An 18,070-nucleotide genomic window follows, 5' to 3' on the forward strand; every position below is an offset into this window, starting at 1 on the left:
CAGGGATTACGTCAACTGCCACAGCAACTGGAATTCTATCTGCAAACTTTTATTTGTTGGGTTGGAATCATTAGTTAATTAGGACTTTTTTTTGGAAATGGAGTTTCACTCTGTGGCCCAGGTTGGAGTGCAATGGCGTGATCTCGGCTCATGGCAATCTCCATCTCCCAGGTTCAAAGGCTTCTCCTGCCTCAGCCTCCCAAGTAGCTGGGACTACAGGCGCATGCCACCATGCCTGGCTAATTTTTTGTATTTTTAGTAGAGATGGGGTTTCTCCATGTTGGCCAAGCTGGTCTTGAACTCCTGACCTCAAATGACCGGCCTGCCTTGGCCTCCCAAAGTGCTAGGATTACAGATGTGAGCCATCACACCTGGCCTTAATTAGGATTTTTTTTCTAGCAGCAATTTTCCATAAGAAGTAGACTATTTTTGTACGATTATTTATTATTTTGTGGGTGGCCATTTTCTGAGTAGTCATATTGGTGAGGAACAAAACCCTGTTGAAAAGAGAGATACTGCTGACTTATGAATTTAGAGATACCTGTATCCCCATTAACAAGCAAATAAATAACATCAACCACATACTCATTAAAAATCCCCAAAATGCTGCAAAACTTCTATGTTAATATTCTAACTCTAAAAAATAAATAAGTAAATAAATAAATGAAAATGCTGTTACTGTAACACCTTCTAGCAATCATTACCAATAGGTGCTTGCGCAGTGAATATAAATGATGGATTTCAGCTCCCTCAGTTTGAAGTTGGGAAGTTAACAGGCCAGGGGTAAGGGTCCCCAGAAGTAGAGGATGGGGGTGAGGAGTCCCCAAGAGAAAAGGCAAAGAGAAGGGAGGCGGGAGGTGACAGATGACACTGCATCCCTCTTCCCTTGTGGGAGCCAGGCTTTGTGCCTTCCATCAGCTGCAGGTAGAAGCCAGGTGAGAGGCCACTTGAGCCCTAGGGACCATCAAGGCAGGAAGTGTCTCTCGGTAAAGATGTGGGGAGCAGGCAGATATGGGGCTTGTGCTCCATGGCTGTTTTTGGAGTCAGGGCTTACACTCTTTGGTTCAAAACTTATTGTAGTAAACTGTATTCCCAGAGGACCCCTCAATTAAAGTATCACTACCCTCATAGAATGGAAGTGAACGTATTCACATTCATACACAATGATTGATTCTTTTTGCTGTTGTATTTGTTTCAAAAGTCTAGGCCTTTCCTTTCTTTCAGACTCTATAATACTGTTGTTTTTCCCCCTGAAAGCATCATTATACACATAGTGTACTAAGAAAAAGCGCACCAGGGAATTAGCACCGGGGCCTGAAGTACTCTGGAATGTCCCTTTTATTAGAGCAAAGTCTTTCCTCTCTTTCCTTTCCATTTTGTTTGTTTGTTTGTTTCTATTTAAAAGCTCTATGTTAGGCTGGGCGCGGTGGCTCACGCCTGTAATCCCAGCATTTTGGGAGGCCAAGGCAGACGGATCATGAGGTCAGGAGATCGAGACCATCCTGGCTAACACAGTGAAACCCTGTTTCTACTAAAAATACAAAAATTTAGCCAGGTGTGATGGCGGGCGCCTGTAGTCCCAGCTATTCGGGAGGCTGAGGCAGGAGAATCGCTTGAACCCAGGAGGCGGAGGTTGCAGTGAGTTGAGATTGTGCCACTGCACTCCATCCTGGGCGACAGAGCGAGACTCTGTCTCAAAAAAAAAAGCAAAAAACAAACAAAAAGAACCCCTCTATTTTAAAGAAAAGTCAAAGGGAAAACACCACCTGTGTTTGCTCTACCCTAAGTCAAATTGCTTTCATTTTCCTTTGTTCCTGTCTAGTCTCTATTATGAACATGCTGCTCACGTTTTTATTCATTGTTAATGGCTTTATGATATTTCATTTAGCTGGTCTTTTTTTTTTTTCTTTTAAATCCAATCTTTCCCTTACTGGGGGATGTTTTAAGGTCAGGCCTCAGTGAGCCTCTTTGCACATATGGTTTCTTCTTCTGGAGTCTTTTCTGGAATAATTCTGGGAGTGGGCTCGCCCTGCGGGAGAGTCACATTTTTATAACTTGATAGATGTAGCTGAGATGCCTCCCAGAGGGGAGACCTGCCTCTCCTCCGGCAGCTGTGCACGTGGGCTTGTTCCCAGCAGCCTGGCCAGGGTGGTCCACCTGGTGTTTCTCATCTTCTTTCCCCGGAGCACTGACTCCTGTGCGTCCTCTCGAAAGACTCTTGACAGGACGGGTGTTTTATGGGTGTGATTCAGTGTCCTCTTGCATCAGTTCAATGTGGCGGTGTTCAATCAACCCTTGTAGCGTTAGCAAAATTTGCTCAAGTCATTCCGCAGGAATGTCTGTGTCTTGCTTCCAAGAAAGCTTGTAAGTGCCGGCAACAGGCCAAGCAGCTCACAAACCTGACCACAAGCCTGTGAGTAATTGTGGGGCAGCACTTAGCAGTCTTTTATTTTCGACTTACTAAAGTCTCATCTTGGCCTCACCTTGTCCCTGGAAGGTGGCGTGGGTGGGGACCGCCGGGTCAGATCTTTTTCACCCTTGCCGTGGAGCCAGTTTCCTGTTGCATGTGGGGGAAGCAACATGTGGTGAAGAGTATAGCAAACGAAAACATGTGGGTACGGTATGTGTAAGTGGAGGGAACAAACTCATAATTCCAACTAGTTTCTCATGAGAGACTCATGAATCATTGTGATAGTTCTCAATATAAACTTAATCTAGGCCAGACGTGGTGGCTCACACCTGTAATCTCAGCACTTTGGGAGGCTGAGGCGGGTCGATCACTTGAGGTCAGGAGTTTGAGACCAGCCTGACCAACATGGAGAAACTGTGTCTCTACTAAAAATACAAAATTAGCTGGGCGTGGTAATACATGCCTGTAATCCCAGCTATTCGGAAGCCGAAGCAGGAGAATCGCTTGAACCCGGGAGGCGGAGGTTGCAGTGAGCCGAGATCCCGCCATTGCACTCCAGCCTGGACAACAAGAGCAAAACTCCATCTCAAAATAATAATAATAATAATAAACTTAATCTCTAACTCTGTTACTCCCTGTAGCATTTGCAAGGACCCTAGGGCTGGATGTTTCTCAGAGGGACAGTCTAGTACCCTGGCTCATGCTCGAGTTATTTCTGTACAAGTGATTCTTCTTGTCTGAGTCTGTCCTTGAACATCTCTGGAGATGAGAAAATCATCGAGATTTAACTTTGTTCCATCCTTTCTTTCACTAGAGATTGAGGTGGACGTGCTGGTGTAATCCTTTCTTCTTGGCCACTGCCCTGGGGTGATCCACACAAGCCCAGTGCTTTCTTCATGTCGCCCTCATAGGGCTGAAGGTGGCAGAGTACTCCTCGCTGTTGCATTTCTTTATTTGACACTCACCTAAGATAAAACCTTTTGTGACTCCTGCCTCTTAATTTTTCTCCTGTTTCTCAGTTGACAGTGGACTTATGCCGACACTCTAGCTGAGGAGTGGAAGGACTTGAATAGAACCTCATCCAAATTCCTGAGAGGCAAGTCTGTGTTCCTGGTGGTGATAGTAGTAGTAAAGTTATAGTAGTGTTTGCACAAGAAAAATGTGAAAATTCAGGACCAAGTTTGGGGGAAAAGTAGAGCAAAACAAAATAGAAGATCGAAAGCTGGGAATTAGTAAAAAAGTGGATGAGGAAGAATGGTATGAAGAAAAATGAGAAAAGCAAATGAAAATGAGGGCATGCAAAAAAATATATGAATCAGAAAATTAAATCTAGGAATGGGATGATTACAGAGAACGAAAGATGGTTCTGTGTAGCTGGTGATCAGTAGAGGAGATAGTCACAGAGGATTTACCCATCAAATATCGTGTGCCTCCACCACGCAAGTTTCTCTCCTGCCTTCCTCTTCTTCTTGGACTGTCCGAAGGACCAGAGTAAGTACCACAGCATCTGTTAACCCTTTGCTATTGTTAATTGTTAGATGTGTCTTGCTTCCTCTTCTCCCCATCCCCACCCCACAAACAAACAAAAGTCCTTGATCCAAGATCCCTGAGGGTATCTGTCCCCTGAGAGGGTCAGCTCAGCCAGGCTAGAGCATCCAGTCACTCAGTCAAACTCAGTCTAGATGTTGCTGGGAAGGTATTTGGTACATAGTTGACTGTAAGTAAATGATATTATTCTCCATAGTCTGGGTGGGCTAAATCCAGTCCATTGAAAGGCCTTGAAAGCAGAACTGAGATCTTCCTGAGGAAGGAGAAATTCCATCTGCAGACTGTGGGGTAGTTCCTGCCTGGAGTTGCCGGCCTGCCCTCCTGATGGCCTGTCCATGGCTTTCCGACTTGCCAGGCCCACAGTCACATGAGCCAATTCCTTGAAATAAATATCTTGATGTATGTGTGTGTGTGTGATCTTACTGGCTTTGTCTGGTAGAACCCTGAGTGATACATCCCTAAACCTTTCATTCGACTTAACATTTGTGTCATAGCAGTTGGGTACATTATTAACTATCTTGCATTTTCTCCTTACTTCACGGATGACAGTCTTGTGGCTCCTCTCAGCCTGGGCATTTTCTCCCACCAAATCAGGTGCAAAGTATGCGCCCCAGCTATCCATGTGTTACTCGACTGTGGAAAAATCTCAGGTTTTAACTAAGGAAGCAGAAGCAAGAAGTTTTTCAATAAAAGGGGTTCCTTAACACTGTCTGGGATCTCTTTGCCCAATGATTTTCAGGACATGAAACCACGTTTTGAACTAACAGTGATTGTAGTATTCATTGCTTTGTATGATTTTTTAAGAATCTTTTCTTTGTATGTGTGACTTGAGAATTTTACCATAAAATGGAGTAAGTACTGATTGCTAAACTGATCAATGTTAATGGAACCACAGAAAGGCTGGACTCAGGTAGGGTTCCCATCTCCACACAGCTGTGCTGCCCGTCACCTATTCCAAGGAATCGCTTGTCAGTTCCCTGTTTCAACATAAGCACTTGTTTCTGCCTGTCATGCTGCTGCGATTATTTATCAATGACAAATGATTATTTGTCATTGTTATGATAATATTAGGTCACAGATGTCACAAGGCTTTGGGTGGAATTAAGCTCAGTGGCAAAATTAAGCAACCTGAGCTTCAAAACATCCTAAATGGGAAAGCTTTAGTTCAGCACCAAATGCAGCAGGGAGAAACTCAAAAGTTTCTCAGAAGTTTCTCAAAAGTTTGCCTTGGGGACATGATATCCTAGTTGTGGAGCTTCTCAACTGAATGCCTTGTGGTCCTTTTCTTTCTCTATATTTAGCTTCTTGGTAAAAACTCAAGCTTTGAGAAATCCATTTCAGAAATTCAAACTGGCAGAAAGAAGAGTGAGGAAGGGGAAGTATCAAAACGTTTTCCCTTTCTCACTTGTTCTACTGGTGAATAGTGACTGATGGAAGACCCACAGCCCTCCTCTAGATGAAATCAGGCAGAGCTGAGAACGCGGCAGTTGGAGGGAGTGTGGCTCCTCCCACGTCATGGGGCAGCATGGAGAACCCTTCTCGGGCATTAGTCAGGGGCTGTTAGCTCAGATGATACAAACCAAAAAGGATCCACTCTTGGGTGGCTCACCTGTTTTCTATTTTGCAATCCTAAAAGTGATTTTTTAAAAATCAGCTCTAAAAATACTAAATACGATTCGAAAAGAGCCAAGCCAAATAACACTGCAAGTATAGGGTGGCTTCCATGTTTGCATACTTCCCAGTTTGAATACTAAAATGAAAACTTGGGGCTGTTCGGAATGTTGGCCTGGAAACCAAGGGTGAGGGAGAGTCTGCAGGCCGCCGGGCTGCCTTTCACAGCATTCCAGAGCCCACGGGGGTGCGAGGGGCCACAGCCCAGGCCTTCCAGCAGCCTGGAGAGAGGGCAGGGAGCCACCCTTCCTGCCTCCAGACCTCCTGCCAGGGAGGGGAGGCGACAATGCCTGTGTTCCACGCGGGATTCTTGACGGTTCCGGAGTTTCTGTGGGCCTTAGGTAGATATCCTCCAGCCCCCATGATGCCCCGACCCGTTACAGCTTCGCTGTTGGGAGTGAAAGGAGGCGACCCTCCTCAGCATTGCAGTGACTTGCACAGACTGATTCGCTCTCCTTAGCAGTCAGTGAACACGTGGTAGGGTGATTTAGAACTCGAAGGAAACCCGATGAGATACCATTTCACCCTACCAGATTAGCGAAACTTTGCAAGGGTGAGGACATCAAGCGGGGCGAGGCTGAGGCGCGACGGGACCTCTTCTACACAATGCTGGAGGCCGGGGCGCCGCAGGGAGGGGGAGAAGGATGCTCTGGGCCCCAGCCGCGGCCCGGGCCCTGTGCCCGTGTCCCTGGCTGCCCTGCTCACAGGAGCCCCAGACTAGCCAAAGGCTCATGGCCGCAGGGTGGATGAGTAGACTCATGTCTCTGCATCAAGGAGATGGACACGTGACTCAGGTGAATCTGAGAAACAGGATGGTGAGAGACAAGTCACGAAAGAACGTGCGCTCAGTGATTCCACTTACCGGAAGATTAGAAATGGGCCAGCAGCAAACGCTGCAGTTGAGGAATGTGAACACGGGTGGCCAGTCTCAGAAGCAGGAAAGCCGCTATTGCAGGAGTCAGGGTGCAGGCCTCTAGAAGCGGGCGGAGTCTGCGGCAGGCGAGGCCGGGCCTTGCTTTGTAATTCTCCTGGAAACGTGGGTTGTGGCTTGTTCAGCCTCGATATGTTTGTGTCCCATGTGCGCAAACAAAACGAAATGCAAAGTGGCTCTCTAAAAGGGAGTTGCGGGTCACAGTGAGTGGCCCTGGCCCTCGCCCACGCCGGTGGCGTGGCTGTGGCCGTCCTGGCTCCTGGGCCAAGCCGCCTGCTCCCGCTTCACCACCGCGCTCTCTGCAGACGCAGGGCGGTGTCCAAGCCAGCACACGGACCTGAGGCACCTGGCTGTCGCCCGCCGCAGCCGGTTGCGGGGCACGGCGGGGGTTTCGAACCCCTTTTCTCGCTTCTTGGGGGACCCTGGGGCTGCCCTGGAGGCCCAGGAACCTCGAGGCCAGGCCCAGGCGCCCCAGGCTCGCAGCAGGGCAGAGGGCGCCTCCCTGCAGGCCGCTGTGCCGGGCTCCCCGCAGAGCCCTCCGGGCGGAGCAGGCCCCCAGCTCGGAGACGGCCCTCTGGGCAAAGACAGGCTCTACCCGCAAGCCTGGGAGGGAGTGGGGCCGGGTGCGGGCGTGGGGAGGTGCCCCGGGGTAGGGAAACCGGGCTCAGCCGAGGGCAGGCGGGCCCGCCCAGGCCGCGACGGGAAGGGCGCGACGCATGGTCCACGGTCAGGCTCTCGCAGGCGGGCCAACGCTACTGCCTCAGTCCTACAGAGCTATGGTGAAAGACAGCGCTCAGATGAGACCTGGGGCGGCGGATTCCGCGGGAGTGCTGCGCGTCTGAGCCGTGAAGGCGTAGGGGAAAAGGTGGCGGCTTCCCTCCGTCCGCTCTCCTGACAGTGGAAATGCCCAAGGGGGAGGCATCCTCTGACGGGAGGGACCTCAGTGGAGCGCAGCTCTTGCAGATCATTATCTGCGCTTCCCTGCCTCCATCCCAAAGCCACGTGAGGCCAAGGAACACAGTTGGCTGATCAGACGTCTAACCTCAACACATAACAACTTGCCTCTTGCTTTGCAATTTACATTGCAGAAGATTCCAGGGCCCCACCTTAGCAAACAAACCCATGGTTCTAAGCTGCATTTCATCAAAGAATATCACTTTTTACGAACTCATTAAAAGCTGAACAAAGCCGGACTTGCAGGCAGGTGAAGCCTGGAGAGCACCGTCCCACGTGTTTTGATGGCTCTAATCTTACTCCCCCCGGGTCCTAGGCACAAATCTAGAAAATCCTTCCTGTCCTTTTACTACGACGCCCCGGGTCGTCACGCTCCCCTTGTCGTCAGCCTCTCCCACTCCCTGCAGCTGCAGGCGGTCCGTAGATTGTAGGGTGAGATAAGGAGGCAGGGAGGTCAAGAGAAATTGATTTCAACCCGTAGTAGATTGCAGGGATGGAAAAGGTGAATTTGTGTTTGACCATTTCACAAAAAAATAAAAAAAAAATCTCTTTTTAGTATATATGTGTGTGTGTGTGTGTGTATATATATATATATATATATATAAATTTTTTTTTTTTTTTTTTTGAGACAGTCTCGCTTTGATGCCCAGGCTGGAGTGCAGTGGCATGATCTCGGGTCAGTGCAACTTCTGCCTCCTGGGTTCAAGTGATTCTCGTGCCTCAGCCTCCTGAGTAGCTCGGACTAGAGGCATGCACCACCATGCCTGGCTAATTTTTTGTATTTTTAGTAGAGACAGGGTTTCACCATGTTGGCCAGGCTGGTCTCGAACTCCTGACCTCAGGTGATCCCCCACCTCAGCCTCTGAATGTGCTGGGATTGCAGGTGTGAGCCACCACGCCAAGCCATTTATAACATATGATAATATTATAGTTTTGTCACGCAAAATTCAATCAAAATACTATCATAGGTTGAACATCCCTAATCTGAAAATCCAAAATCCAAAATGCTCCAAAATCCAAAACTTTTTGAGCACTGACATGAGATAGTGATACCTTTGCTTTTCTGATGGTTTTGTGTACACAAACTATTTCATGCACAAAATTATCGAAAATATTATATAAAATTACCTTCAGGCTAGGTGTATATGAAACAGAAATAGATTTTGTGTTTAGTCTCAGCTCCCATCCCCCAAATATCTCATTATGCATATGCTAATATTCCAAAATCTAAAAAATATCAGCCATCCAAAACACATCTGGTCATAAGCATATTCGGTAAGTGGCACTCACCCTGTATAGTGCTTTGGAGAAGACTTTGGGATCCTGCTCTAAAGAAGTTAGGATGGAAGTGGTGGTCATGAAATTGTCTTTTTACAGAACTCATCTATGCCGCCCAATTTCTCCACGTAGGAAGGAATCGTGTCTCCTAGTGACCTGGACCTTGTCATGTCAGAAGGGTTGGGCATGCGGTATGCGTTCATTGGACCCCTGGAAACCATGCATCTCAATGCAGAAGGTATGCATCTGGGGCCAGGATGGGAATTCCATTCTATTTAGTGTTGTCATGGGTTTTGTTAACAGTCACATTTTGCCTTTTCTTACAACTGAAGAGAGACAGTAGGATATATAGGAGATAATGGCCAGCCCTGGTGATTCACAGACAAGGCAGGGATGCGAAACGCTGTGTACTGAGATGTAAATCCATGCGGAGTGCATGCACCTCAGGGCTCCGTGTGGTGCATTGTGCTCAGGTGAGAGCTCAAAGGAAGAGAGGCTGGTGATGTCACGGAAACTTCGCAGCATGTCACCCAGCCTGGCAGAAGGGAAAGTGGTAGTTTCCTGAGGAAGATGATGACATTATTTACAGAGGCAAGAAGAAAAGACAGGGGGCTGACTTAACCCACAGGGACCTCTGCTGGATATATCTTCTGCCCAAATATGAGCAAGGTTTTCTTCTAGAAGGCTAGGGAGCCTATAGTGAGGGCTTCCACAGGCTGGGAGCTGGAGAGGGGCATATGGGTGGGGCAGTCCAGACATTGGCCAGACGCTGCCTCCAGAAGGCTTGTGGGAAATTAGGTCTGAGCCCATTATCTGTGATCTGGTAACTCTAAAGGAAAGATGACTTGGGAAGGACAAGAAACTTCCAAGAATGGAACTCTGTCAACCAGATTTTAATTGATCCAAAAAGAAGATGTCATTTGATAACCAATAAAACCTATAGCAAATTAAGACAAAGTAAATTTTAAAAACTATGTATAAAATCTGGAGAGAGATGTAACCTAGATGTTATTATTGCCAGCTATCTCTTGGTACTGAGATTATAAGTAACTTGTAGTATCTTTTTGCTTGTCTGTGTTATAAATTTCTACAATTACTACAGATTAATAATATTACTAACTTGGAAAACATACAGAAAGAGAAAAGAAATATTGTATGCAGCTCAATGGTCTGCATTTAACAAAGGATACTGAGAAGCTGGGGCTTATCCAGAAAAAAGTGACCAGAGTCTCATGTATGTCTCTCGGTCTGTATCTTTTGTGGGGGCGGAAGTGGAGTGAAAGACTGGAAATGGCAAGCAGACAGACAGGTTTGGGCTCAGTACATGGCAGGAAGAACTTTCTAGTAACAGGGGCTGATTTCCAGGAAAGGCCCATGCTTTAAGTGGATAAGCAGAGCAGGGGACGTGGTTGCCTGCGTGTGGGAGGTTTAGATGTTGAGAGGAAACTCCCTCCGTGAGAGGGGAGGTTAAGAGTTGGTGACCTCTCTCAGTCTGTTTGACTTCAGTTCTATAATTTCAGTATTACATTTTGGTGATAGTTCAGTCAATTTTCACAGTAGTTAATGAAATATGCTGTCCAATGAATAATTCAAGGCAGCTTTACTAGACATGTTCCTGCACACAGCAGGTGCACAGATGATTTCTGAAGTGGATGGGCCATGTGTTCTCTGCTTCAGTTCTTATCAGAATCAAGCCAAGAGGAGTGAAGGGAAGAGGGGAATCTGCTCTAGCACTTGTGTGTTAGTTGTATGGGAAGATAACCACTGAATAGAGGAAGATAATGTAGAGAAAGATGGCCTCATGCAATGAAACAAGAGTTTTCTTGTATTATTAACACAAAGTCTGAGATCATTTCAAATGGTGTTTTCAACCAGAACCTCAAAACTTGTGAGCATATTTAAGCATTTGAAATGTATATACATTTGTATATATATTTAAGCATTTGAAATGTATAGAAATTTATACATTTGAAATGTATATAGACGCTGCCTGATAACCACTGTGTTTTTCTTTCTCCTTTTTTTTTCCCTTGAGAAAAATAAGATAATTGAGGAATCATAAGAAATAGATAGGGACAGAACTGAGAACAGCTTTGACTTTCAAACAGATAGAAACAGAAGCCAATGAAACCAGAAACTCAAGAATCAAATAGAGTGGCAGACAGGAAGGAGGCCCATAACAATTTTTCAAACAAAGCAGATATGATAAGAAAACCTAATTGGCTTCATATGATAATGGTGGACGGATGTAGTTTTCAACTTCAGAGCATTCCAAAGACCAGAGTTGGAGAGTTATAAGATCTGGCTGGGAACCCATAGAAATGTTTATCATTCTTCCCTGTGTCTCCCAGAATATATCAAGATTGGAGTTGGGAGAATTGTTCTTCTTTTCTGATACTGTTTTCATAAAGCCAGCATCTCAGGTTAAGGGTAGTTATTAGCCTGAAAGGCTACCATTTATCTAGAACTAGTGCAAATATTTTAGGATTTATTTTTAATCTAATGAAATAGTTTCTGAGAAACAGGAGGCCAGCGTGCCATTGCCTTTTGGCTCCTTTTACAAACAACTCCCCGAAAGATGGGCCCTCAGAATGGTGGTTCTGGCCTGTGGAGCCAGCGGGCCGGCTCCTTACCCTAGCTTTCCAACCTACTGGCTGTATAACCTTGGGCAAGTGACTTAAGTTCACTGCATCTCAGTTTCCCCATCTGTGAAATGGGGACAATAGTAACTGCTTCCTCAGGGTGGTGTGAGAATTGAACCAGATGGAAGCTCTTAGCTGGATTGCTGGCACCTATTAAGTCCTTAATATATGTTGTATTCAAACAGAGTTTTATCTTGTTTGTTTCATGTACTACTTTTCTAGTTTTTTTCATTATTGTTTTACCTTTGGTTTTTAAAATTCTTCCAAAAAGATTCACAAGTGCAGAGAGAGGAATAAATACAGATTAGTATTTTTGCTGTGGTGTGGAGAAGCCTCTGGAGCCAGGTACCTAGAGTTTCCCAGCCGGGTTTGTTTCTTTGCTAAGCTTTAGACTCGCAGGTCAGTAGAGAGAGGAACCGCTCCGTCTTGTCCCTGGGGCTGTTTGGGTTCCTCTTGCGTTTTGTTCCACTTGAAATGAGGACATCTCAGAATCTGGCAGCGTGGAAATCGCCTCCAGGGGAAGTGGATGTTTATTTACCATTTTGCCTCACAGATTTCCTCTCCTGTGTAGACACTTGCCTTTTTTAAAACTGAGATGCCTGGTGGCTGGTGGGTTTGGTTGATTGATGGGAAGCGATTATTTGCCAGCCAGTGGAAGCAGGTGAGCCGATGGGCGGGGACTTGCTGAGGTGAGGTGAGGGGCCCAGGTCGGTTCTGCCTCCCCTACCCTGGGCAAGTCCTCACTCAGGTGGGAATTTGATCCTGAGAGGAGGAATGAGATAATGTCGCTCTGTGCTTTGAGGCGTTTTTGATCTTACTTAATGAGTTCTGTGAAACCCTGTCTCTAAAAAGCAGGTGAATTCACATAGGTGTGGGTTCATAGCTGTGTGGAAGAAAACCAGACTTCCCCGGTATGGGTGGCAATTAGGGCTCTCCAAGGAGCTGATGCCTGGAATCCCTCCTAGTGGCTGTGGCCTCGGGCTGGGGTCAAGGCCTCCTCTGGTGCCTGCTGCATACATGGGAACGGAAAGGATTCCTAACTGTGCACCTGGGGCACTCAAACCCACTGTCCCTCAGAGGCCCACAGCCCAAGACTCCCAAGTTAGAAAGCAGCAAGTTAAGCTACATCCAATCTCATGAGAATCAATTCTTTTTTCTACTTTTTGTCTTTTTCTGGATAAGCATCTCTTTAGAAATTAGATTCAGAATCTTCTGAAAAGCCAAGCTCTACAAGGGTTTTGGAAGACTTAGAACTCAAAGGGACAGAGGGCATGGAAGCATAGAAGAAAAAATACAGGGGAGGCTGGATTAGATAGAAATAGTGGGGGAGGGCAGACCAGGGGGATCAAAAGTGAAGTGGGCTGTGTTGTATTTTTCCTATTTCCAAAGAAATTGGCATTTTAGAGTAATTTACACCCAATTCTCCTCTCGTGATATAGAGAAGCCAAAATAATTGTTGAAAATAAATTATACCTCCCTAAAATGGAAGGGGAGGAGTTGCAAATAACAGTCACAGTCATAAGTTTACTGGGACATGGTTGTAAACAATCAGGCAGATGCAGGTCGTGAGTCTAGGTCACTGTGAACTCCTGCCCTTGGAGCACTCGGAGGCTGCACCCATCTCATAGTGAGCACGTGGTGTGGGCAGCTGAAGTTCGTCACAGACAGTGAGGCTCTTCATCCCAAGGGCATTTTTTTTTTTCAGCCTCTTTTACATTTTTTTTTATATATATATGCTTTTATTTTTCCGTGATTACAAACACAACTGAATATCAAATGCACAAAGTAAGAATTATACGGGGAAAAAAAAATCAGATACGTTCATATATATATCACCTTTTCAAGGCTGTTTCCATCCAGAATAACCTTGGTTTGCCAGGGCCAATAGAAAGAAGTCACAAAATCGCCTTTAGTCAAATTTGTGTGTTTGCTTTCTTCTATAATTCCACTACCTCCACCATCAACGACTTGAGATAGCTGCCAAGGTGTTATATAATCAGTGCCAGTGTCTTCATTCATTCTACAAGGAAGGCTGTCACTTCATACTTGGAAGGTTGCATAGCGGCCAAGCAGAGGCGCTCCTCACTTCCCAGATGGGGCGGCTGAGCAGAGGGGCTCCTCACTTCCCAGACGGGGCAGCCGGGCAGAGACACTCCTCACTTCCCAGACGGGGCGGCCGGGCAGAGGCCTCCTCACATCCCAGATGGGGCGGCTGGGCAGAGGTGCTCCTCACTTCCCAGACGATGGGGCCGGCAGGGTGCCCACCCCAGACGGGCGGCGGGCAGAGGCGCTCCTCACTTCCCAGACGATGGGCGGCCGGGCAGAGACGCTCCTAACTTCCTAGACCGGGTGGCGGCCGGGCAGAGGCTGTAATCTTAGCACTTTGGGAGGCCAAGGCAGGCGGCTGGGAGGTGGAGGTTGTAGCTAGCCGAGATCACGCCACTGCACTCCAGCCTGGGCAGCTTTGAGCATTGAGTGAGCGAGACTCCGTCTGCAATCCCAGCACTTTGGGAGGCCGAGGCGGGCAGATCACTGGAGGTCAGGAGTTGGAGACCAGCCTGGCCAACACGGCGAAACCCCGACTCCACCAAAAATACAAAAACCAGCCAGGCATGGTGGTGTGCGCCTGCAATCCCAGGTATTCAGCAGGCCGAGGCTGGAGAATCACGGGAGCCCGAGGCAGGGAGGTTGCAGTGAGCTGAGATTATGCTGCTGCACTCCAGCCTGGGCAACAGAGGGAGACCGTGAAGAAAGAAAGGAAAGAAGGAAAGAAGGAAGGAGGGAAGGAAGGAAGGAAGGAAGGAAGGAAGGAAGGAAGGAAGGAAGGAGAGGAAAAGAAAGAAAGAAAAGCCCAAGAGCATGTTACAAAAAGTGTTTATATCAGTAAGATTGACATTTTAAAGGGTTTCCTGAATAAAAATGGGGAAATTATGAATTGCACTATTATGAATTCCAGCATGATAAGTTTTAAAGGGACCTTTATTTCTACAAAACAGAATAAAACAGAATAAAAGTTTTGTAGAAATAAATGTCCCTTTAAAACTTTACGAAGGCAGAAAGGAAAGAAAGTTCTAGAAAGCTCCTGGGAGGTTCAAATGGCTTCACAGAACAGGGAGAGATGAACACTTGCTCAGAGAATGTGACATGTTCCAGAGAGTAAGTGCTGTGTGAACTGAACCCCTGGCCTCTTGCTGCTCTGGTAGGTGAGGGAGATGGAACTGGCTGCTGAGGGGTCTCTTGAGGGCGCCTGCCTGCCTGCAAGTGGGGGGATATGCAGCCACAGCAGCTCTTTCCATTTGCTTCTAATTTAATATATTTTCAACTTGATTCTTGTGTCTCTGCCCTCCCCCCACCCCAAAAGGAAGGAATAAACTGTATTTGTGTCTAGATTTTGTCTCCTTTAGTTTTAATAAATAAGCAACTAGCAAAAGTGAAGTAAGTAATTTCCCACATGAAATAAATGTGTAGGTCGTTTTCTGTTCTCCAGAAATGCTAAGCCATCTACAGCACCTATCCAGTGCCGGAAAGCTCAGGAGCCTTCCAGAATTCTGCACTGCCAAATTAACACTTAGGTTAAATGAGATGAAACCCCTTCTTTTATAAACAGAGTACCCATCAGTTAATTTCAGGTGCTAATGTCAGAAAAGTTGGTATGTTTGAGTCTTTTGCCCTTCAAAACCATTTTGGGGGAAATTTTAACACACTGAGAGAAGAACTATTTGAAGCAAATAAATTGCAACCCAATGATTTTAGGCTTTCACATCAGCATAGGTCAATCAAAACTAAACCCCAAAGATGATGTTTGTTTGTTTATTTTTTGCTTTTTGAGCGTATCTAGTACCGATGGTTCATATTTTAAGTTAATCATCCACAGTTTTTGTGGGGAGTGGGAAGCTGAGCTGGGGCAGGCTCTGCACATTCTGCGGCTCCCCATGTTACCTTTGTAGGCGGACTGACCAGCTGCTGACCCTTTAAGGGTTTGAAAGATGTGGGAAATGGGTCAGGGTCGTAGCAGTAGCCCAGCCTGTGTCCTCCATGGCGCCCAGGACTAGAAAGGTCTCCTCCTCCTCTTCCAGGATTCCGGCCCTGGCTTCTGACTTGACTTGCTAAGCACAGGCCGGCACCAGCCCATTAGCCTCCCGGCAGCAGGGAGGAGAGGAATGTGAGGGAGAGTGAGTCTGCGGGGCCCAGCGGGTCGGGGCAGGCCGATGCTGGGTGGGGGCCGTGACTGGCCTGCGCTTTCCCCTGGGCGCACCCCATTCTCGCGCAGTCAGCCTAGCCCGTGCGGCTCCCTCCCTCTCCCTCCAGGATAAGCCTCTTCCTGCATCTCTTCACCAAAGTCCCAGGGCCCTCTCCTTAGAATCTGAGAAATCATGGCTCTCCAAGGCTGGGGAGCAGCAGGAGCGTGGGAAGCGTGCATGGGGGCTTGTGCAGCTGAGCGCCTGGCTCCATCCACCCAAACCAGCAAGGCACAAGCCAACATGAGCTCTCCAACCAGTGTTTCAAGTACCTGCAGCCTTGACCGTACCCAATACAGTGCTAACTGAGATCTGTGGCCTAACAGTGAAATAAGTGACGGGTTTACCTGAGATCTGACATCTTTAATTCTTGGAAAATGCATTCAAGCGTTGTACACAAATAACCTTGTACAACCATGGTTGGAGCAAACGCTTTTGGTGACATTAGGACTTAACTGTGATAGCCAACAAATCAGTGTGTGAACGCAGGCCAACCGGAAGGTCCCGTGAGATGCACCAGCAGAGGTGACATGCGAAGTCTGAGGGACCTGGCACTTTTTTTTTTTTTTTTTGAGATGGAGTCTTGCTCTGTTGCCCAGGCTGGAGTACAGTGGCACAATCTCAGCCCACTTCAACCTCTGCCTCCCAGGCTCAAGTGATTCTCCTGCCTCAGCCTCCTAAGTAGCCGAGATTACAGGCACCTGCCACACCACGTGGCTGATTTTTGGTATTTTTAGTGGAGACAGGGTTTCACCATGTTGGCTAGGCTGGTGTTGAACTCCCAACCTCAGGTGATCTACCCGCCTTGGCCTCCCAAAGTGCTGAGATTACAGGCGTGAGCTACGGTGCCCAGCCAGGCCCAGCACTTTTTGACATTCGAACACCCAGGAGCCAGCGTGGACAGTGGTTAATGGGGAGGGTCTCTTCTCCAGTGCCAGCAGGCCCTTACACATTCCCCAGCTCTGTCATGTCTTCACAGGGAGGGAAGAGTGTAGCTTATCTGACCCCAGGGTGAAACTCTCTGAACGCATTTCTGAATCTGAGTATAACTAAAAATGTTTTTTTCTGAGATTGTGGGTTCTTGTCTTCCTGCAATTCCAGGTATGTTAAGCTACTGTGACAGATACAGCGAAGGCATGAAACATGTCCTAAAGACTTTTGGACCCATTCCAGAGTTTTCCAGGGCCACTGCTGAGAAGGTTAACCAGGTACGTAGTAGACTCACTGCAGAGAAGCATGCTGGCCGCCTGGAGCACGTGCTGCCCCTCCCCTCTGCGGCGGGTGGGCCTGCATCTGCAGCTGGAACCTTGGCCCTTGATCTTGGTGGTTCCTCATTCATAACTTTGTTCATGATTCCATCGTGTCACCAGGACACCTTAAGGACAGGGTGACCAGTGAACTGGTAGCTCATTGTGACTTGTCTCTGAGGGACTGAGGTCTTTCAAGATTTGGAAAGCTGCTGTTCATTGAGGGTTTACTGCTTTTGTCTTTGAAAGCAGTTTCTGCACAGTTTGCACAAACAAGAGCAATAATTACACTCCTGATAAATTATTTCCTCTTTATTGTCCTTTTTTTCCTTCTCCTTCTTGCAGGATATGTGCATGAAGGTCCCTGGTGACCCGGAGCACTTAGCTGCCAGGAGGCAGTGGAGGGATGAGTGCCTCATGAGACTCGCCAAGTTGAAGAGTCAGGTGCAGCCCCAGTGAATTTCTTGTAATGCAGCTGCCACTCCTCTCATTGGAGGCCCTATTTGGGAACACTGCAAGCTCTTAATCAGCCCTCTGTGACATAGGTAGCAGCCCACAGAGACTCTAAGCTGGCTGTCTTGTGTGCAGCCCGAGTGTGGTGGTGCAGGCCGGTGGTCTGCCCGTCACTTTGGATCATAGCCCTGGGCCTGGTGGCACAGCAGCACTTGCGTTCTCGGGGCTGTCGATTTCCTGCCACCTGGGCCAGATAACCTGGAGATTTTCACCTTTTCTTTTCAGCTTGATTACATATGACTGTATTTTACAGCCGGTGATTGTAGTTTCATGTTGATATGTGGCAAAATATTTTTGTAATTATTTTCGAATCCCTTTCTGAGTACTCTGTGGCCCTGCATTTATGAGGCACCTACCTTCATTTTGCTAACGCTTATTCTCAATAAAAGTTTTTGATTCCTTAAAGACTTCTTTTTTATTCTGATTTTTTCTCAGAAACACAGCATTTGATCCTGATGACTGGCATATTTTAGGGTGACCATGACGAATAAGTCATGAGCAGATACTTTTTTCCAGGCCCTTTGTCCTTCACTCAGCAGAAATCCAGCAATGTGGGCTTTTCCCAGAGGAGGTTCCATGGTCCCCTGAGGCTCTACGGTCAGGTGATGTTTGGGAAACATCACTGACTGCCCAGCCCT

At 47.2% G+C, this 18,070-nt stretch overlaps 1 protein-coding gene across 6 annotated transcripts in view; it reads left to right on the top strand.

Annotated features, from left to right (window-relative positions):
* CRYL1 (crystallin lambda 1) overlaps window positions 1–17,840 on the top strand; it is a 119,070-nt gene extending 101,230 nt beyond the window's left edge. For 4 of the 6 annotated variants that reach the window (XM_030813269.1, XM_030813273.1, XM_030813272.1 and 1 more), the window contains 3 exons: window positions 8,925–9,030; window positions 16,774–16,880; window positions 17,265–17,839. In XM_030813269.1, the coding sequence (XP_030669129.1) occupies window positions 8,925–9,030; window positions 16,774–16,880; window positions 17,265–17,378 (327 nt within the window). In that variant the 3' untranslated portion in view covers window positions 17,379–17,839. Of the gene's footprint in view, window positions 1–8,924; window positions 9,031–16,773; window positions 16,881–17,264 lie in introns of all 6 variants that reach the window. The other 2 variants (XM_030813274.1, XM_030813270.1) reach the window with 2 other exon arrangements.
* The last annotated feature ends 230 nt before the right edge of the window (window positions 17,841–18,070 follow it).

This window comes from Nomascus leucogenys, chromosome 5 (genome assembly GCF_006542625.1).
Source record: "Nomascus leucogenys isolate Asia chromosome 5, Asia_NLE_v1, whole genome shotgun sequence".
NCBI classification, from domain to species: domain Eukaryota; kingdom Metazoa; phylum Chordata; class Mammalia; order Primates; family Hylobatidae; genus Nomascus; species Nomascus leucogenys.